Source organism: Bos mutus, chromosome X (assembly GCF_027580195.1).
Source record: "Bos mutus isolate GX-2022 chromosome X, NWIPB_WYAK_1.1, whole genome shotgun sequence".
NCBI lineage: Eukaryota > Metazoa > Chordata > Mammalia > Artiodactyla > Bovidae > Bos > Bos mutus.
Window position 1 is genome coordinate 114,084,928 of NC_091646.1, and position 22,131 is coordinate 114,107,058.

Consider the following 22,131-nt stretch of genomic DNA (forward strand, 5'->3'; position numbering starts at 1 on the left):
CTATTTTGTAATAAACTATAAAGGGAAAGAAGAGTCTGAAAAAGTGTATATAAAAAACACATATATGTGTTTATATATACACACACACACATGCATAACTGAATCACTTTTGTATACATCACTAACACAGCATTGTAAATCAACTATATTTCAATTTAAAAAACTAAGCCGCAGAGCTAGATTTCTTACTTAGGACTTCATTTTATAATCTCTTTCAACTACTTACCTGTTGACATGACTATACATGTGGACTGTCTATATCTGACCTTTCTGAGTAAGGACTGGCTTTTGGCACTATTGACGTTTCTAAAAAAGGCACTGCCTCTGGATTATCACCCTTCCCTCACGCACAGCAGGAGAACATCAGCAGTCCAATTATTATGCTGTTGGTCACACAGCTTAACACGTTCTGTTTATGGAGTGTTGTGTGCAGTTATTTCTTAAGTTAATCAGATCACAGGTACTATCTAAAATACTGACAGAAATCCTGCCACAAAATGTAGGAACCTCTAGAGGTTTAAAAGTAAGAGTTTTCCCTTTTTCTAGTTACACATTGTGAAAATTAATTTCTAAGGAATGAAAATCAAGTCAAAATTATACGGGACTCACCTACTCATTTAATAACCAACAAGCAAAATACTCTACATTGAAACAATCCTTTTAGGGCTTTCTAACAGTTCCTAATCCAGGCAAACCTCAGACACTGCAGGTTTGGTTCCATACCACTGTGATGCAGCAAATGGTACAATAAAGAGTAACATGAATTTTTGGACTTCCCAGTGCATACAGGTGTTCTACACCACAGTCTATTAACACATGCAATAACATTATATCTTAAAAAATAAACAACATATATACCTTAATTAAAGGATACTTCACTGCAGAAAACACTATCCATCATCTGAGCTTTCAGTGAGCTGTCAACTTTCTGCTAGCAGATGGTTTGAAATACTGTACAGTTCAGTTCCATTCAGTCACTCAGTCGTGTCTCTTTGCGAACCCATGAATCGCAGCACGCCAGGCCTCCCTGTCCATCAGCATCTCCCAGAGTTCACTCAGACTCGCCTCCATCGAGTCGGTGATGCCATCCAGCCATCTCATCCTCTGTCGTCCCCTTCTCCTCTTGCCCCCAATTCCTCCCAGCATCAGGGTCTTTTCCAATTAGTCAACTCTTCTCATGAGGTGGCCAAAGTACTGGAGTTTCAGCTTCAGCATCATTCCTTCCAAAGAAATCCCAGGGCTGATCTCCTTCAGAATGCACTGGTTGGATCTCCTTGCAGTCCAAGGGACTCTCAAGAGTCTTCTCCAACACCACAGTTCAAAAGCATCAATTCTTCGGCGCTCAGCTTTCTTCACAGTCCAACTCTCACATCCATACATGACCACAGGAAAAACCATAGCCTTGACTAGACAGACTTTTGTTGGCAAAGTAATGTCTCTGCTTTTGAATATGCTATCTAGGTTGGTCATAACTTTCCTTCCAAGGAGTAAGCGTCTTTTAAATACTGTTAGAATTACCAAAATGTGACACAGACACAAAATGGGCAAATGCTGTTGGAAAAACAGCACCAACAGATTTGTTCGGGTTGCCACAGACCTTTAAATTATAAAAATCTTAGTATCTGTGACATGCAATAAAGCAAAGCACAGTAGAAGGAGGTCTGCCCATTTCAAGATCTAGAGGCGGCAATGCACTTTGTGAGTACCGTCTTGTCCTAAATGGTGACACCTGCTGCTAGCCAGTGCAGGGTTACTTTGTTCTTGGCAGTGTGTGAAAAATTACAGATTTTACTTAAGCTAACCTTTTCAAAGTGAGTGTTAGGATGAGTAAAACAACAGAAAGTTTTGAGGAAAAAAATACAAAGAGAGGTCAGTCGGGTTTGGTAAAAAAAAAACACTTTTTCTCAACCGCCCCTCCATCTTCCTGTTTGCTGTCTATATACTTACCCACCTGGGGAGGATTTGAACAGACTCCATTTGGGGGGTCTTGGGGAGGCAGGAGTAGGCAGCCTGCAGGGGAGCGTGTCACATTTGGCAGGCTGTATTCACTCGCATGGGGGATGATGTGACCACCTGCTGTGCTGCATAAAGAGAAGACTTATTGCTCTTGAAACAGACCCTAACCTCATCTGGAGTAATAAGAATACTGTTTAGAATTAGTTGACTGACAGAGGAAAAAAAAAAAAAATGAAGCGAACAAACCCCAAGCTAGAAAACTGAAACACAATAAATGATTTAGACAAGGGCTTTGAAGATGGGGGCGGGGGGGGGGGGGCGCGAAGTAATACTAGGAAGTGTTAAAAGTTATTTGAGGGTTTAGGACTAAGACCATGACATAGGAGCCTCCTGAACTCCCCCTCCTCCCATGGACACATGGCACAGGCCACTGCACACCATGCAGGTTGTTCTAAAAGAAAAAACTAGCTGGGCTACTCTTACACATTGAGCAGAAAACACCCACATTGAAATGGACAGGAAAGGCTCAGACATAAGACTTACCAGAAACCCTAACTCTGGCACACCACCACACAATCTGGTGGGCACTCCCACCTCCACAATTCACCTTGAAGAGCAAAGGGTTCGGACCCCACATCTAGCACCTCCCCTTTTTATGACTCACCTACAGAAAAGACCATGCCCCAAACACCTTGTTTTAAGGTGTTTTGTGGTGTCCAAGAAACCCACATGGCTGTCACAGCCAGTTCTTACCCAGCTCGAGAGGACTCACCAACTCCCAAGTCTTTCCCTGAAAAGGGTCTATTTACACATATTAAAAGGCTGCCTAAAGTCAGGCTTCTAATTTAGCACACAGGGCACGGCCATCCTCCCCAGGGACCAAGAAACCACTGCACCCATGCTCTGCCTGCTCCAATCACCCATGTCTCCAGGGAGGAGCTGGTACACTGATCTGTGTTGCAGCATCGGCACCTGCCACCCAGGGGACAGATCTGAAGGCTATCCGGCTCTGACAGCCACCAGGACTGGCATTCACAAGGCCTACAGGATGTAGCAGCAGTTCTTACCAGGCACTGGAGTACGAGTACTCCTGCAGCTATGCACCCAGGCCAAGTGCAGAGGGAGCAGGCAAAAACCACTAGCTCCCAGGACCGGACCTAACTGCTCACTTTCCCAGCTGCCATCTGAGAGGTCAGTTTCCCAATCAGCCTGCATCTACGTGCTGACTGTGATCTTCCCCACTGCCACACTGACCAGTCCTGACAACACCCTCAGCCACTAAGAAGCACCAAGAACAAAGAAGGTAGCTTGGACTATCATGAAGGTTTGAGAAGCAACCAAAAGCTTGGGCTGGGCTGAATGACAAAGTTCATCTCCCACAGAGACCACTCTGTTGAGACTGGGAGAGGTGACTGTTTTATCCAATGTACGGAAACCAACACAGACAAAGAAAATGAAGAAAAAAATATACTATATTCCAAACGAATAAAACTCCAGAAATAGATTTTAATGAAATGGAAATAAGTGACTCACCTGAGAGTTCAAAGTAACAGTCATGTAGATGCTCACCGAGATTAGGATAACAATGCATGAACAAAGTGAGAATTTCAAATAGTATGTCTAAAAGCACCAAACAAATCACATAGTTGAAGAATAACTGAAAAATTCAACAGATGGGTTCAACAGCAGACTAAACAAATGGGTAAGCAAATTTGAAGACAGTCACTGGAATTTATCCAGTTAGAGGAGCAAATAGGAAAAAAATGAAAAAGAATTAAGATAATTTAAGGGACTTACAGGACACGATAAGGTAAACCAACTATATACATTATAGAGGTCAATGAAGGAGACAAGAAAGGGGCAGAAAATTTATTGAAACAAATAATAGCTGAAAACTTCCCTAATATGGGGAAAGAAATATTCAGATCCACAAAGTCCATAGCGCAAAAAAAAAAAAAAAAAAAAAAAGAATCCAAAGAGAGATACACACTGAAACACAATATTTTGTTTGTTTGGCTGACCAGGGACTGAACCTGCAGTGGAAGCATGGAGTCTTAACCTCTGGACTTCCAGAGAAGTCCCCGAGATACATTAATTTTGAATCATCAAAAGCTACAGACTAGGAAAGAGTCTGAAAAACACCAAGAGAAAAACAAGTTGGTACATATAAGGGAATACCTGGAAGACTATGGGCAGAAACTGTGCAAGCCAGAGGATACTGAAATGATGTATTCAAAGTGTTCAAAGAGAAAAACTTCCAAGCAAGGATACTATGCCCAGTTAAGCTGTGCCTCACAACTAAAGTTGAGAGAGATTTCCCAACAAGCAAAAGCTAAAGGGAGTTCATCACCACCAGCACAGTCTTACAAGAAATGTTAAAAAAAAGTTCTTCAAGCTAAAATGAAAAGATGCTAATTAGTGACAGAAAACCTATCAAAGTACAAAACTCACTGGTAAATATAAAGTCAAAATACTCTAATTTTGTAATGGTGGTAGGTAAATCCCTTGAAACTCTAGCAGAAGAATTAAAAGACAAAAGGATTGAAAATAACTATAATTTGTCAGTGGATACATGATGTAAAAAGATATAAACTGTGACATCAAATACAAAATGGGAAGAAGTAGTTTATAAATGTACAGCCTTTGTCTATGTTCAAACTTAAGTTGTTATCAGGTTAAACTGTTATAAATATGTTTTATGTAATCCCCAGGGTAACAGCAAAGTGAAAAGCTATAGAAGATACACAAAAGATAAATATACGCATAACGTAACAGAAAACCATCAAATCACAAAGAACACAAGAAAAAAACAAATGAATACAAAATAAAAAAATTAACAAAATGCCAAAAGTTAACATACCTATCAAAAATTACTTTAAATGGACTGAAAAACAGAATGAATTGAATCACTTTTCTGTACACTTGAAACTAACATAACATTGTACAATAACTTTACTTCAATTAAAAAAAACAGACGAATTAAAAAAAAACAACAAAAAAAGACCCATAAATAATGCTGCCCACAAGAGACTCATTTTAGCTTTAAGGACAAACCAGATTGAAAATGAAGGGAGAAGACAGCTGGCAACTCATAAGCAGGATGCATCTGGATGGCCGGGCAGATACTTGTTGCTGGTCCCGATCTTCCTGGTGCACATTTCTCCACTTGGGGCTGACTGAGAAGCCGGCAAGATTATTTCTGAATGTCCCTGGATGGCGTATGACTGCCGGGTAGGGGACAGATTCCTCCCTCCCCATCACACCTCCTGATCCATGCTTGGCTGATTCCGGGGGCTGGAGTTCACTTCCAAGTTTCACCGTAGGTCAGCCTCAGCCAGCCCAAGGACGTTGAGCAATTGTCACCATCACCCTCCGTCAGTATCACACTTTGTGCACACATGAAGAAAGTTTCCCTTTATCCCCCCCTCGCTGCCACCACAATAAAAGAACATCCATAAATGAGACAAATAAAAACAGTAATATTGAAAAAAAAATTTTAAAAAGCAAACAGAGGGAAAAATTCTATGCAAACAGAAGCCAAAAGAAAGCAGAGGTACTATACTTTTATCATACAAAGTAAACTTTAAGCCAGAGACTGTAACAATACACAAAGGAGGTCATAATGTAATGATATAGAGGTCAGTTCAGCAACACATGTAACATTTATAAATATTTATGCAACCAATATAAAAGCACCTATATTACAAAGTACAGTAATCAAAACAGTCCGGTACTGGCATAAAAACACACACATAGATCAACAGAACAGAATATGGAGCCCAGAAATAAACCTATGTATATATGGTCAACTGATTTCCAACAAAGGAGCCAAGACTATGTAAGAGGGAGAGAGCAGTCTCATCAATAAGTGGCGTTGGGAAAACTGTATAGGCATATGCAAAAGAACGGAACCTGACCCCTATCTCACCTCACACACGAAAATCAACTCCAAATGGATTCAAGACCTGAAGACATAAGGCCTGAAACCGTAAAACTCCTAGAAGAAAACATACAGGGTAAACACTGGTTTTGATGAGGACTCTGATTTCACACCAGAAAGAAAAACAAGTGAGAAATCAAACACCTTTTGCACAGCAAAGAAAATCATCAACAAAATGAAATGGTAATCTATATAATGGAAGACATATTTACAAACCATGTTTCTAATAAGGGGATAATATTCAAAATATATAAAAAACTCCAATAACTCAATCCAACAACTCCAACTCTCACATCCATACATGACTACTGGAAAAACCATAGCTTGGACTAGACGGACCTTTGTTGGCAAAGTAATATCTCTGCTTTTTAATATGCTGTCTAGGTGTGTCATAGCTTTTCTTCCAAGGAACAAGTGTCTTTTAATTTCATGGCTGCAGTCACCATTTGCAGTGATTATGGAGCCCAAGAAAATAAAGTCTGTCACTGTTTCCATTATCTCCCCATCTATTTGCCATGAAGTGATGGGACCAGATGCCACGATCTTAGTCTTCTGAATGTTGAGTTTTCAGCCAGCTTTTCACTCTCCTCTTTTACCTTCATTATGAGTCTCTTTAGTTCCTCTTTGCTTTCTAAGCCATAAGAGTGGTATCATCTGCACATCAGAGGTTACTGGTATTTCTCCTTACAATCTTGATTCCATCTTGTGATTCATCCACCCTGGCATTTCACATCATGTACTCTGCATATAAGTTAAATAAGCTGGGTGACAATATACAGCCTTGACGTGCTCCATTCCCTGATTCTGAAGCAGTCTGTTGTTCCATGTCTGGTTCTAACTGTTGCTTCTTGACCTGCATACAGAGTCTTCAGGAGGCACGTAAGGTATTCTGGTATTCCCATCTCTTTAAGAATTTTCCACAGTTTGTTGTGATCCACACAGTCAAAGGCTGAAGTAGAAGCAGATGAAGCAGAAGTATTTCTGGAATTCTCTTGCTTTTTTTTTCCAGAATGTTTTTCTGGAATTCTCTTGCTTTTTCTATGATCCAACGGATGCTGGGGCAATTTGATCTCTGGTTCTTTTCTGCCTTTTCTAAATCCAGCTTGCACATCTGGAAGTTCTTGGTTCACGTACTGTTGAAGCCTAGCTTGGAGGATTTTGAGAATGACCTTGCTAGCATGTGAAATGAGTGCAATTGTGCAGTAGTTTGATCGTTAGAAGCCTAAGGAATAATAAACACCCCCAAATCTCCTCCCCGTTTTAGTATGGAACTTAATGGCCAAACAAGCATCACCAGCAAAGACAACTAGTCCAATCTGAATATGTAAAGGGGAAATAATCCTCTAGGGTTTCACTGGAAAGACAGAGTAGACAGACCCTGCCTGTGTTATGCTCTGGGTGACCACTGGTTAGCACTGAAACTCTAGAATAGAAAAACATGTGTTTGTATTTTCAGGGACAAACAATAAGGAGAATGCCAGGGAAGATGGCCTCCTATTTGACAGGAGGGAGCCCAATACTTAAGAGGAAGGGACACAACTGAAAGTTCGAAAAGGGAGGCCTAGAACTTGACCAATAAGATAAGTTCTCAAGGAGACATAACCTAAGACAAAAATGGAGAAAAAAATAGCTCATTTCAGTGTAATGAAAGGCCCAAGAATGAGAAACCCTAAGGAGGTGTCACTTGACCAAATTATTTTTCATTTATACACTATAGTAGCAAATAGAACCTAGGAAAAAAAATCACACTGGATTGCACATGATTTTTATTAAGCAGTCTGTCTCATTACAGAGAACTCACAGGCCGTTAGTTATGATATTGGAGTAAGAAGCTGGGCAGCCAACATGATTACCAAATGTCATCTGGTTCCTCGTGAGAAAAGGCCGCAAAACTAAATTAGGGAAAGATAAAAATTTTTTTAATCTGTTATATTCTTTTCAAGTTTATTCTGTTATCTCTATCATGTTCTCATTCCTTTCCTGTGGGGTTTCTGCCCTTGCTCATGATTTTTATCAGTAATTTGACAGGTTAATAAAATGCAATAGATTTTTTTTTTTTTTGAAGTCAGTCATTTTGACTGATTCAGTTACAGGCAGACTCAAATATCTGAACACTTCCCTGGCTGAGAATGAACCAGCAATATGATAAATGGGGACACCATACCTTTTGTCCTTAGTGTCACTAGACGGCAGCGTGTCCAACTGTGAGCTCTCTCGGACCACCTTTTTGGAACTCTGACACAACGAGGAGGGGGGGAGAGGAATTTTGCAATTAGATGTATATTCATTTTATTTAAAACTTTATGATTTCTCTAAGAACTGTTTTTGAAATATATAAGTAACTGAGTCTATAAAAGCAGTGACTTTTAAACATGACATTCAGCAAGCACATCAGAATAAGCTACCTGGAAGGTATTCTCAACATAGTACATTAGACTTAGACAAAATGTTACTGTCTCAGGACTAACTCATTCATTATTCAATCATAGAGCTTTCATTTTATTTATCTCTTGTTCTGAAAATAATAAGATATCCCAACTTTTACAAACTTTGACAAATCAAAACTTCCTCCATCTTTTACTCAAACAAAACCCATGATTTGTCAGGAGTGTCAGATATTGAGAAGGCTGGAGCTCTATGTGACCTTCAGATTTTCTATGCTTTTCCCTTTGTCTCCAGTAGAGATGGCAGATCTTTACCACGAGGTTTTCGAGTACACCACAGAAGCCCTCAGCACTCCCCACCCACAGACGCCCGTCCACAGGATCAGCACCTTATCCGTGGTGTCCTCGTCTGGATTCTGTTGCATGATTTTCATGTATTTCTCTAAAGGATTTTCACCACTAACAGATTTAGATTTGTCTTTCATTTCCTCAACACTTGATTCGTATTCTTTTTCCATTTCCAACTTCAGTGATTGTTCAATTAGCCTCTGAAACAGATGGGTACCAGAATAGGAACTATACATCTTTTAGAACTAATAAGGGTTGAGAAACACACAGTAATGTAATCCTGATCCTTTACCTACAACCCGCATGCCACAGAACTGTTTTTTAATTGAAGTCACTGCTACCATCAAAGGGGCACAAGTGAAGTGGCCTGAGTAATCTGTCTGGGACCAGCCTAAGGGCCAGGAGCACATCAAAGAAAAGAGGACAGGGGAGCCCTGAAGCAAGAGGCTCTTTTTTTAACCTCATTTACGATGAGAAAATCAACCGCAAAACAAGGTCCTCCTCATTCATGAGCCTGTTGCGAGGCCCAGATGAGGATGCATGGGACTGGGCTGGCCCTGCTACCCTGAGCCAGAAGGCCTGTGTGCTCCACAGCTCTCCTCAGGCCGCCCAGGGCTGGTTCGCGTCCCTGCTCCTCCTAGGACTTGGAGACCCAGGGGGCTCCCTCTCCCACCAGCATCACTACCCTCTCCTGATCCAGCTTTTCGAGTTCTCGTCGCTCCCTCTGCAGAGTTTCCTGCCACTTGCTCTGCCTCTGCTCGTCTCCCTGCCTTCGTTCCCTGGCCTGCTGTTCTCGGAGTTTTTCTTCTTCCTTCTGTTCTCCAAGCGATTTCTGGTTGACACCTAATGGGACAGAAAATAACGAATAGCTTCCGGCAGCAGATTTTTCAGACAAACGCAGGATGGGTACGCAGGGGTCTTGCCAAGCCCCAGGGAGATGGTGCGATTGTCAGCCGCTTCCAAGCCCTCAGCCCCAAACCTGGCAGCGTGCCCCGCCCACCTCTCAAATGTGTCCCCATTCCCTCCTTCCTCGCCGAGGGAGCCCTGTATTTCTGCCTCTGCATCTGGTTCTGAGCCCGCCAGATCCTTAGCATTCTGACCCGATCATTCATCCCCATTTACTCCCACAGCATTCTGGTCACTACCCCCACCCTACTTCCACAGGGGTACAAGAGTCTCCTGCCCAGAGCAAGACAAAACCACCAACCACCCTCCCCTCCCCGCTCAGGCCACCTGGCCGTCACTCCATCCCCTCCAGGCAGATCCCTCCCTGGGGTTTGGGGTTGCCTCTGTCCCCATCATCCCCCATGTTTTCTCCTGTCCCTTTCTGGCCTCACACCGATGCTTCTACGGGGCGGTTCCCTGCCATCTGCACGTGGCAATCCCACAACGCTGGCTTCCTTTGCCGAGCTCACTCTGTGCTCTATCCACCAACCTCCAGGGCTTCAGGCTCCCACCTCTCCTCGTCCTGCTACTGCAGTGAGGGTCCTGACCACCCTTCACCCAGAGCACCAACACCACAGTCTGCACTCCCTGATACCAGTCTCTCAGCCTTCAAGCCAGTATGCTTGCTTAGCACCAGTCACCTCCCAAGGAGAAGGGAGGGACACACTGAGCGCTGTCTCCGCTCCGGTAGAGTCCAGACCACGGCAGCCGAGGCCCCGACAAGCGATCTTTTCCTATTGGACTGACTTCCTCCACCATCACCATCACTTGCACATCCGACCTCCACAAACCCCCTCCCAGCACATTCACTGTCACCTGACTCCAGCTGCTCTTCTCGTCCCCGCCTTTGCTCCCACAGTCTCCCCAGCTGGGCGTGCTCCCTCCCCATCTCTCCCCGGAAACTCCCCTCCTACCAGGTGAGCCCCCGGCCTAGCGTCCCCAGTGCCCCCTCTCCAGTGCCCGCCTTGTCCACAATGGTATGTGTCTACTTTCTGTTCCTTCTGGGCGTGGCCCAGGCTTCATTTGCTGACTCCTGAGAGCCCACAGCACAAGTCCCTGTGCCTCGTGGTTGAATTATCTTCCAATCCCATTGATGCTTATGTGGACTTTTCTCCTCCAGCCCTGGCTGAAAAACCTCATCTCTGAACCGCCCCCACCCCCCGCCCCCAACAGTGTGGAGAAACAGACAAATTCTCTAGTTCATCAGAGTACTCTGAATCTCTGTGCTGGGCCCTGGTTCCATATCACCCACGGAAGACAATACAGGCTTGTCTGGTCCTTGATCCTGGCCGTGAACCTGACTACCAGAGGCAGCCAGTACTCACTTCCATGGGCAGAAAGGCAATCCTCTGCTTGTTCCTGGGGGAGGTGGGTCACTCCTGAATGGTGCAGCCACACTTTTGAATACTCATTTTAGAAGACCTTATTATACTATCTAGTACCTCTCAGAGGCAGAACACCTATCTCCTCAGTTGGTTTCTCTTACTCTGTTATTTCTATTACCATCTCCTCCAGATGGCTGCCACTATCCCTATTGAATAGACTGGGGCTCCTTGGTGATGGCTTGCTGACCACCCCCTCCTCCACAACCCACCCCCCCCACCCTACTCTGAGATGCTCCACAAAGCAGGGGCTGATTGCAGGATGCCCAGCCCCCGGGAAAGTGCCTGGCACAGAAAAAGCTCTTGAACAAGCCATCCTGAATGGATGTTTTCCAGTGATTTACGCTGGACTCAGCAAAATCAACCCTCTCACAATCTTTCTTCTGTCAGCAATTCCTCCTGTTTCCGAGTACGGTGACTTCACACTGCCTACAAGAGGCTTTGCACAGCTTTGGGGGAGGATGGTTTTACTAGTAGGTGGTTTTACGTGAGAAAGAATGTGTACGAGGCTTCAATGCTTTGGTCCAAGGAGAGAAAAGGACCTGTCCACTGGCCAAGGCCAGAACTACTTCCACACGCTGGTGAGGGAAGGGGGAGCCTGCAGAAGAGATGGGGAGAGAAAGTGGGCCAGACAGGACGGAGGGGTATAATGACCACTTTTCCTTCAATGTCATCACTGTTTTGAAGACTGAAATGTAACAGGTTAACCATCCTAATTTTTTAAGGTATGAAGGAAGCAAACAGATAGAAAGAAAACAATATTAAATGTTATTATTGACATACCTTGTTAGTTAGAACAGAGGAAAACTCACCTGGGTACTGAAAGGAGATGGGCCTGGTGGGCACAGGGGCTGCAGCGCCATCCACGTGAGGCATGTCGCCGGCATGATGGAGGCCCTCTCTCTTGAATTGCCTTGGCACACTCCATCCATCTATAAGAAGTGTGAGTGAGTCTCCCCTAGCCCTCAGCAGCAGCAAGAGAAGAGAGGGTGGGGATAACTGCTTGCTGAGCACTGAAGTTTCAGACAAAGCAACTGGGCCAGCCCTTTCCTTACAGGGTTCCAGGAGCTCACTGGAGCCACTCGCCAATATATCTGCTTCTCCAAGCGTTCTTAGGAGATTCATTTACAAATTTGACTTGTTACTCAGTAGGGAAATCAGTCTAGTGACAGCAGAATTCATCTGGCTTGGTGAAAAACATCTGAATTCTATTTCAATTGCAGTGATTTAACAAAGTTACTGAAGTTGGTTCAAAGATTTCATAAAATATACTAAGCCCTTTCATTTCCCTGTTCAAAGTACTAGACATTCAGACTTGAGGATGAAGCTCTCAAGGCAAAACAATAGGTTAACACACAAATATAAAGACTTTCTGGGGGATGGGATCAAGATGGTGGAGGAGTAGGTCATGGAGCTCACCTTCTCCCACAAACACATCTGCATGTGGAATGATTCTCACTACTACGAAAACATCAACTAAACACTGGCAGACCACCTCAGACTTAACAGAAGGGCAAGAAAAACTCTAGGTAACTGGGTAGGATGAAAGAAAAAAAAAAAAAAAAGGAAGGAATTGGGAGGGGACCTGCACCCATGGGAGGGAGCTGTGAAAAAGGAAAGGTTTCCACACCCTGTGAGCTGAGGCTCAGCCTTCAGAGGTCAGAACCTGGGAGACAGCCTGAGGGGCTAGAGTATGGTGTGTTACAACCAAGGGAGTACAGCAAGAAGCCTGGATCAGCTAGGTTGTTCATGGGGTCACAAACACTTGCACATGACTTAGTGACTGAACAACAACTGATGGATACCTAGGTTGTTTCAAGTTTCTGGCTATTATGAATAAAGCTTCTACAGCCAAAAAAAAAAAAAAAAAGACTTGGTAAGCCAGAAAGAACCTCAGAGCTGGTTGACACTACATTCCTATTGTTTAGTGAAGTAGTAGGCTCCGAGGTAGAACAATCTAAGGCAGGACCAAAGCCAGGACAACAATTTCTAGTCTCTGAAGCTAATACTCTTTAATCTCCATTCTGTAACTAAGGAAGGTTTTTCTAAATCTGAGGCAATTGATGGAACCATTATAATTCAAAGTAAAGTCACTTAAACATGTTCACGTTCCATAAAGTGGCGGGGGGAAGCAAATTTTAAGAAGTTACTTATTTTAAATCTGAGGCAATCCTAACCTTCACAAAATAAGGATTTATTTATAGGCTTCATTTACCCCATGAACAGTATGAAAAGGCAAAAAGATATGACACTGAAAGATGAACTGCCCAGGTCAGTAGGTCATGGAGCCCAATATGCTACTGGAGAAGAATGGAGAAATAACTCTAGAAAGAATGAAGTGACAGGGTCAAAGCAAAACAACACCCAATTGTACACATGACTGGTGATGGAAGTAAAGTCTGATGTTGTAAAGAACAATATTGCATAGGAACCTGGAATGTTAGGTTCATGAATCAAGGTAAATTGGAAGTGATCAAACAGGAGATGGCAAGGGTGAACACTGACATTTTAGGAATCAGTGAACTAAAATGGAGTGGAATGGGCAAATTTAACTCAGAGGACCATTATATTTACTACTGTGGGCAAGAATCCCTTAGAAGAAATGGAGTAGCCATCATAGTCGACAAGAGTCTGAAATGCTGTACTTGGGTGCAATCTCAAAAACGACAGAATGATATCTGTTCGTTTCCAAGGCAAACCATCCAATATCAAGGTAATCCAAGTCTATGCCCCGACCAGTAATGCTGAAGAAGCTGAAGTCAAACGGTTCTATGAAGACATACAAGACCTTCTAGAACACCCAAAAAAGATGTCCTTTTCATTATAGGGGACTGGAATGCAAAAGTAGGAAGTTAAGAGATACCTGGAATAACAGGTAAATTTGGCCTTGGAGTACAAAATGAAGCAGGGCAAAGGCTAATAGAGATTTGCCAAGAGAACGCACTGGTCATAGCAATACCCTCTTCAAACAACACAAGAGAAGACTCTACACATGGACATCACCAGATGGTCAATACTGAGATCAGACTGATTATATTCTTTGCTGCCAAAGATGGAGAAGCTTTATACAGTCAGCAAAAACAAGACTGGGAGCTGACTATAGCTCAGATCACGAACTCCTTATTGCCAAATTCAGACTTAAATTGAAGAAAGTAGGGAAAACCACTAGACCATTCAGGTATGACCTAAATCAAATCCCTTACAATTATACAGTGGAAATGACATATAGATTCAAGGGCTTATATCTGATAGACAGAGTGCCTGAAGAACTATGGATGGAGGTTCGTGATATTGTACAGGAGGCCATGATCAAGACTATCCCCAAGAAAAAGAAATGCAAAATGGTTGTCTGAGGAAGCCTTACAAATAGCTGAGAAAAGAAGAGAAGCTAAAGGCAAAGGAGAAAAGGAAAGATATATCCATTTGAATGCAGAGTTCCAAAGAAGAGCAAGGAGAGAGAAGAAAGCCTTCCTCAGTGATCAATGCAAAGAAATAGAAGAAAACAATAGAATGGGAAAGACTAGAGATCTCTTCAAGAAAATTAGAGATACTATGGGAAAATTTAATGCAAAGATGGGAACAATAAAGGACAGAAATGGTATGGACCTAACAGCAGCAGAAGATATTAAGAAAAGGTGGCAAGAATACACAGAAGAACTATACAAAAATGATCTTCATGACCCAGATAACCACGATGGTATGATCACTCACCTAGAGTCAGACATCCTGGAATGCAAAGTCAAGTGGGCCTTAGAAGCATCACTTTGAACAAAGCTAGTGGAGATGATGGTATTCCAGTTGAGCTATTTCAAATCCTAAAAGATAATGCTGTTAAAGTGCTACACTCAATATGCAAGCAAATTTGGAAAACTCAGCAGTGGCCACAAGACTGGAAAAGGTCAGTTTTCACTGCAATACCAAAGAAAGGCAATGCCAAAGAATGCTCAAACTACTGCACAACTGCACTCATTTCACACGCTAGCAAAGTAATGCTCAAAATTCTCCAAGCCAGGTTTCAACAGTATGTGAACTCTGAGCTTCCAGATGTTTAAGCTGGATTTAGAAAAGGCAGAGGAACCAGAGATCAAATTGCCAACATCCACTGGATCAGTGAAAAAGCAAGGGAATTCCAGAAAAACATATACTTCTCCTTTATTGACTATGCCAAAGCCTTTGACTGTGTGGATCACAACAAACTGTGGGAAATTCTGAAAGAGATGGGAATATCAGACCACCTTACCCGCCTCCTGAGAAATCTGTATGCAGGTCAAGAAGCAACAGTTAGAACTGGTCATGGAACAATGGACCAGTTCCAAATTGGGAAAAGAGTATATCAAAGCTGTATATCATCACCCTGCTTATTTAACTTATATGAAGAGTACATCATGCAAAATGCCATGTTGGATGAAACACAAGCTGGAATCAAGATTCCTGGGAGAAATATCAATCACCTCAGATATGCAGATGACACCACCCTTATGGCAGAAAGTGAAGAGGAACTCAAAAGCCTATTGATGAAAGTGAAAGTGGAGAGTGAAAAAGTTGGCTTAAAGCTCAACATTCAGAAAACAAAGATCATGGCATCCGGGCCCACCACTTCATGGGAAATAGATGGGGAAACAGTGGAAACAGTGTCAGACTTTATTTCTCTGGGCTCCAAAATCACTACAGATGGTGACTGCAGCCATGAAATTAAAAGACGCTTACTCCTTGGAAGAAAAGTTATGACCAACCTAGATAGCATGTTCAAAAGCAGAGACATTACTTTGCCAACAAAGGTTCGTCTAGTCAAGGCTATGGTTTTTCCTGTGGTCATGTATGGATGTGAGAGTTGGACTGTGAAGAAGGCTGAGCGCCGAAAAATTGATGCTTTTGAACTGTGGTGTTGGAGAAGACTCTTGAGAGTCCCTTGGACTGCAAGGAGATCCAACCAGTGCATTCTGAAGGAGATCAGCCCTGGGATTTCTTTGGAAGGACTGATGCTAAAGCTGAAACTCCAGTCCTTTGGCCACCTCATGCGAAGAGTTGACTCATTGGAAAAGACCCTGATGCTGGGAGGGATTGGGGGCAGGAGGAGAAGAGGACGACAGAGGATGAGATGGCTGGATGGCATCACTGACTCAATGGACGTGAGTCTCAGTGAACTCCGGGAGTTGGTGATAGACAGGGAGGCCTGGCGTGCTGCGATTCATGGGGTCGCAAAGAGTCGGACACGATTGAGCAACTGATCTGATCTGATCAGATATGCAGATGACACCACCCTTATGGCAGAAAGCAAAGAGGAACTAAAGAGCCGCTTGATGAAAGTGAAAGAGGAGAGTGAAAAAGCCGGCTAAAACTCAAGATTCAAAAAACTAAGATCATGGCTTCTGGTCCCATCACTTCACGGCAAAATCATGGGGAAACTATGGAAACAGTGACAGACTTTAACGACTGAGAGACTTCACTTTCACTTTTCACTTTCCTGCATTGGAGAAGGAAGTGGCAACCCACTCCAGTGTTCTTGCCTGGAGAATCCCAGGGACGGGGGAGCCTGGTGGGCTGCCGTCTATGGGGTCGCACAGAGTCAGACATGACTGAAGTGACTTAGCAGCAGTAGCAGCAAAATCACTGCAGATGGTGACTGTAGCCATGAAATTAAAAGACGCTTCATCCTTGGAAGAAAAGTTATGAACAATCTAGACTGCATATTAAAAAGCAGAGACATTACTTTGCCAACAAAGGACCATCTAGTCAAAGCTATGGTTTTTCCAGTAGTCACTTATACATATGAGAGTTGGACTATAAAGAAAGCTGAGTGCTGAAGAATTGATGCTTTTGAACTGTGGTGTTGGAGAAGACTCTTGAGAGTCCCTTGGACTGCAAGGAGATCAAACCAGTCAATCCTAAAGGAAATCAATCCCAATATTCATTGGATGAACTGATGCTGAAGCTGAAGCTCCAATACTTTGGCCACCTGATGCAAAAAATGACTCATTTGAAAAGACCCTGATGCTGGGAAAGATTGAAGGCAGGAGGAGAAGGGGACAACAGAGGATGAGATGGTTGGATGGCATCAATGACTTGATGGACAAAAGTTTGAGCAAGCTCCAGAACTTGGTGATGGACAGGGAAGCCTGGCATGCTGCAGTCCATGGGGTCACAAAGAGTTGCACACAACTGAGCGACTGAACTGACAGGCTTAGCTCTGATTTGCAATTGTTGTTGTTCAATCCCTAAGTCATGTCCGACTCTGTGACCCCATGGACTGCAGCACACCAGGCTTCCCTGTCCTTCACTAACTCCTGGAGTGTGCTCAACTCATGTCCATCCAACCATCTCATCCTCTGTTGCACACTTCTCTTCCTGCCCTCAGTCTCTCCCTAACTTTGCAATTTAGTTACCCTGAAATTTTTTAAAAATGGAACTGAGAACCTAAAAATCTTCATGATACAAAAACATGGCACTATATCTGTATCACTGATTTTATCAGAAAATAAAAATGTGTTACTTTGTAACTGTTTTGCATTTTGTAACAATCAGTATGTTTTGCCAAAACATTTTACATTTTGAAACAAGTTCTACATATAAAAGCAAGTATTAACATTTAAACTTACATTCAAAAGATGGTTCAAATCCCTCGTTATCCTTAAAAACTAGCTTGTCCGGATTTGAAAATTCACTTTTGTCTTGAAGTTCTGTATGTCTTTGATAAAGACTGGATGGGAAGAATAAAATTCAAGAATGTGAAACTTTAATAATATAAGACATAAGAGCAGAGGGTGATGAAAAGCCTTTTGGGATTTGAGAAAATAGTTCAGAAAATTAATTTTTCATGGACACATAGTGAATAGGAGCTACTCTGCACTGGGTGCTCTCCATGCACCAGACATCATTCCAAACCATTAATACGCATTAACTCAGTCACTCTTCCACACTGCCTCATGCCATGAGTTGGGTACTACCATTGTTAAGAAAGAATATCCTGGCACTCTCAAAGCTGTTCCAAGGAGGAATTTTTATTTAAAGAACTTGAAAATTTTTTCAAAAAGTTCTTTACACCATTAGCATGAGCCAGCTGAAGATGTGTCCTGCCTCTCTTCTTGGCTTTAACACAGAAAGACTGATACGAGAAAACATTACCTACTTTAGGACCAGACAAGCACCTGTGGTAGTTCTCACCTTTGTACAGTAGATGAGCATCAACACACAGACGCCCAGGCCTGAGCCGAGAGAGGAGTCAGAATCTCCTACCGTGGGGACTAGGCACAGGTAGAAGGCCTACCCTTGACTTGAATCTCAGCCTGCTGCCCACCCCCGCCCCCAAGCTTCTCGACACACCCACCCCATGCTGCTTCAGCCCAGGTATCCTAGGACTAACTACCACTTTTGAATTTGTTTCAGTGATTGACACTGTGGAACCTTATTTGTTTACATTTAAATGCCTAAATATTTGTAAGTGACTTTTTAATGATGTATAAAACTATTTAACGTTTACAGTGAATTGGTTTGCATTTGCAAATTTTTTATGTGTTTTATCTTTATAAACCAAGTCTATTCACAGAACTATGAAGATGCTTATTAATACCCAAGTACATATACTATAGGTCTTCCCTGGTAGCTCACTTGGTAAAGAATCTGCCTGCAATGCAGGAGACCCCGGTTCGATTCCTGGGTCAGGAAGATCCACTGGAGAAGGGATAGGCTACCCACTCCAGCGTTCTTGGGCTTCCCTTGTGGCTCAGCTGGTAAAGAAATCTGCCTGCAATGTGGGAGACCTGGGTTTGATCCCTGGGTTGGGAAGATCCCCTGGAGAAGGGAAAGGCTACCCTCTCCAGTATTCTGGCCTGGAGAATTCCGTGGACTGTATAATCCATGGGGTCACAAAGAGTCAGACATGACTGAGCGACTTCTACGCATACACTATACATCAAGTTTAGCAAACAAGTAGAATCTTTTTTTCCTCCAGGCAATAATTCAAATGATTCTCAGAGATCATGCATCTTATAATCTGACTGCAAATTCTATCCTGCCACGTGGTCTTTAACATCACCTAAAAAAATGGAGCCAGTCCTGGCTGAGACCACAGGAAGCTAACCAGCCTCAGCAGAGGCCAGGCAGAGAACGAGGTACTTACCTGGTTTTCTGCTCCAGAGGGCTGGAGAGCGAGTGCACCGAAATGTGCCTGGACTCTGCAGGCGAAGGCTGTGGCTTTCTGTCAGGACAGGTGGTGGTGACAGTGGACCGGCCCAGACCTACGGGGCAGGAGCAACCAGGAAAAGCACGTTACAAACTGCATGGAGAAGATGGCAGTGCAGCTTCTAGAGACTTCTACCACTTTGAAAATGCATTCGATCATCTTTGCAAGCAGTGGGGTATGTGAAAATTATCCACAAAACTAACAATTCAGGCGTGAAAATGAAACTTCAGTGATAACAGGAGAACACATGAAACTAACCAGCAGCCAAAGAAAAGCCACAGTCACTCTAAAAACCTCCACGTGCCAAGCAAAATGCTGGCACTTGACCCTCCATCCTACGGCCTGCACACCACCTGTAACCTGGGGTGGGGGAGTCAGGGTTGCCTAGGAGCCCACAGTTCAGAGGCTCCCATGACTCCCAGTTTATCAGCCTCCAGCTGCACTGTTACCCAGAGGAGATGGGGGATGAGGAGCAACTGACCCCCAACCAGAGCATCCACAGGCCTGTGTCCATAGCTCACCTTCCAGGTATGTTTCACTATCGAGGCTTCTCGGTTTGGGGAGTGGCGTGGAGGAGAGTCGCCTGGAGGCTGTGCTCTTGTGTGACCTTGAGGCCATGCTGCTGGGCACCTCGGACACCTCGCTGTCATCCCCTCCGCGCGTGCTTACTGGAGGCTGCTGAGAGGTGACTCTGGCATCCATAAAAACACACCTCTCGGGAACAGCTGCAGTGATGTTCTTGAGAGTCCCCGGCAGACACAGCAAGGGTGGGCTCCTGGCTGCCAAGTGGCTCTTGGTAGGGCACTGACTGACCCTTTGATGGTAGTTCTGGAAAGCTTTTTCCAGGCACTCTGCTTCTTGCTCCAGCTCTCTCACCCTCACCTTAGTACTGGCTACAAACTCGAGGTCAGAATCAGGGGAACTTCCCTCTGCGCTGGCATTTGGGTATCTGGGGATCCGCGGTGTAACTGGGCCTGCTGTCGCCTCCTCTTGTCTCAGAGGATTTTTCAAGAAATCCCCACTGATGTCGCCATCACGAGGTCCCACCCTGGTGCTCATTAACCCGCTGATGGAGCGATTCAGCAGAGAGTGGCTCGGGTTGTGGTACACTTCGTTCTCTAGTGCTGCAGGTCACAAACAGAGTGTGAGACAGGAAGGGAAGAGGTGGAGAACCAAACTGAAACGTTTCAGCAATTTTTTGTTGAAAAATCAACTAGCACATTAAACAGTCTGTGGCGTGTGATCAAGATGGTGGAGTAGTAAGATGTGAAGCTCATCTCTGCCCACAATACATCAACAATACATCTACATGTAGAGTGATTTGCACAGAATATCTACTGAACACTGGCAGAAGATCTCAGACCTCTGAAAGGGCAAGAAAATCTCCATGGAACCAGGAAGGACAAAAGGGAAAAAAAAGCAAGGAAGAAGTTGGGACAGGATCTGTATCCTCAGGAGGGTGCTATAAAAGAGGCAAGGTTCCTGCACCCCATGAGATCAGCCAAGATGGAGGTGAGCTCCAGAGCCTCTGGAGAAGAACGCAGCCTCTGGAGTGCAGCAGCTGGGACGGAGAGACCTGCACAAAAGGTCAGCACCACTGCCCTATACTCCCCAGCCCGAGACATGTGTCCTCCCATGCAGGCAGGAGCTGGGTGCTGAAGCTCACGCTTCAGAAATCAGACCCAGGGAGAGGGCTAGGGTGGGCTGTATGGAAACAGCCTGAAGGGGCTGGAGTCTGGAGCAGTCGCTCCTGAGGGTATACATGGAAGAAGCTTGGGCCACCTTAGAGGCCAGGTGTTATTGATGGTTGGGGTGTGTGAGGGGAGTGGTGGGACGCACTACTGCAGCCTCTTCCGCTGTTCACACTTTCAGGTGGCATGACACGGCTTACAGGAGCTTCAAGAGGGGTCACGAGCTGCAGCAACCACCACCTGCATGCCACAGGCTTCAGGATCGGTTCTGAGCCTCTGCTGTGACTTACTCCCCACACCTCAGGCTACAGAAGCAGTCTTGAATGGCCACCACTGCCGCCCTTCTGGGCTCCAGCAGTGGTCTCAAGCCGTCAATGATCCCATCGCATGCTCTGGGAGTGTGTGAGATCCTCCACCAATGCTGAGAACCTCAGGACTGGGCACCAGCCACTGTACCTGCACACCCTGATTATAAGGGGATAATGACCATGGCCAGCACACGCTGAGCAAAGAGGTCACAGGCATCCATATCAAAAAACAGCCCTCATGCCAAACAAACACTAAACCCACAGAAGCTACACAGTGATGCTTCCGCATATAAATAGTCCCCCAAGACCACAACAGATATATTTCTCTTCTGTAAGTTTGAGAGAGAAAATTAAGTAAAATGAAGCAAAGGAACCACTCCCAGTTAAAAGACCAAGATAATTCCCTTGAAAGAACAAACAATGAAACAGACCTCTTCAGTTTAACAGACACTGATTTCAAAAAAGATAATGAAAATATTAAAGGGAGTAAGAAAAAGTGTCAGTAAAAATGCAGAGTACTGTAAAAAAGGGACTAGAAACGATAAAGAGGAAGCAAGAGAATTACAAAACTCATTGCTGAGATGAAAACTGAACTAAAGGCAATGAATTATGTAGAAAAACAAGCAATTCCCTGGTGGTACGGTGGTTAGGACTCCACACTTTCACTGCTGAGGGTGTGGGTTCAATCCCTGGTCAGGGTACTAAGATCCTGCAAGTCATGTGGCATGGCCAAAACAAAACAAAACCAGTAACACCAAAGAATGAATAAGTGACCCAGAAGACAGAATAATGTAAATCACCCATTCAGGACAGCAGAGAGAAAGCCAAATGAAAAAAAAAAAAAAAAAAAAGAAACCTAAACAAAAGACCTGAAAGTAGTCAGTCATGTCCAACTCTTGGTGACCCCATGGACTATACAGTTCATGGAATTCTCCGGGCCAGAATACTGGAGAGGGGAGCCTTTATCTTCTCCAGTGGATCTTCCCAACCCAGAGATC

At 44.0% G+C, this 22,131-nt stretch overlaps 1 protein-coding gene across 3 annotated transcripts in view; it reads right to left on the bottom strand.

Annotated features, from left to right (window-relative positions):
* Window positions 1–7,649: 7,649 nt before the first annotated feature.
* Window positions 7,650–22,131, bottom strand: part of OFD1 (OFD1 centriole and centriolar satellite protein) — a 60,445-nt gene continuing 45,963 nt past the window's right edge. For all 3 annotated transcript variants that reach the window (XM_070365462.1, XM_070365461.1, XM_070365463.1), the window contains exons 16-23: window positions 19,656–20,258; window positions 19,072–19,189; window positions 17,552–17,652; window positions 11,768–11,887; window positions 9,314–9,471; window positions 8,670–8,828; window positions 8,061–8,131; window positions 7,650–7,788 (exon numbers count right to left, since the gene is read on the bottom strand). In XM_070365462.1, coding sequence (XP_070221563.1) covers window positions 7,746–7,788; window positions 8,061–8,131; window positions 8,670–8,828; window positions 9,314–9,471; window positions 11,768–11,887; window positions 17,552–17,652; window positions 19,072–19,189; window positions 19,656–20,258 — 1,373 coding nt within the window. In that variant the 3' untranslated portion in view covers window positions 7,650–7,745. The remainder of the gene's footprint in view (window positions 7,789–8,060; window positions 8,132–8,669; window positions 8,829–9,313; window positions 9,472–11,767; window positions 11,888–17,551; window positions 17,653–19,071; window positions 19,190–19,655; window positions 20,259–22,131) is intronic.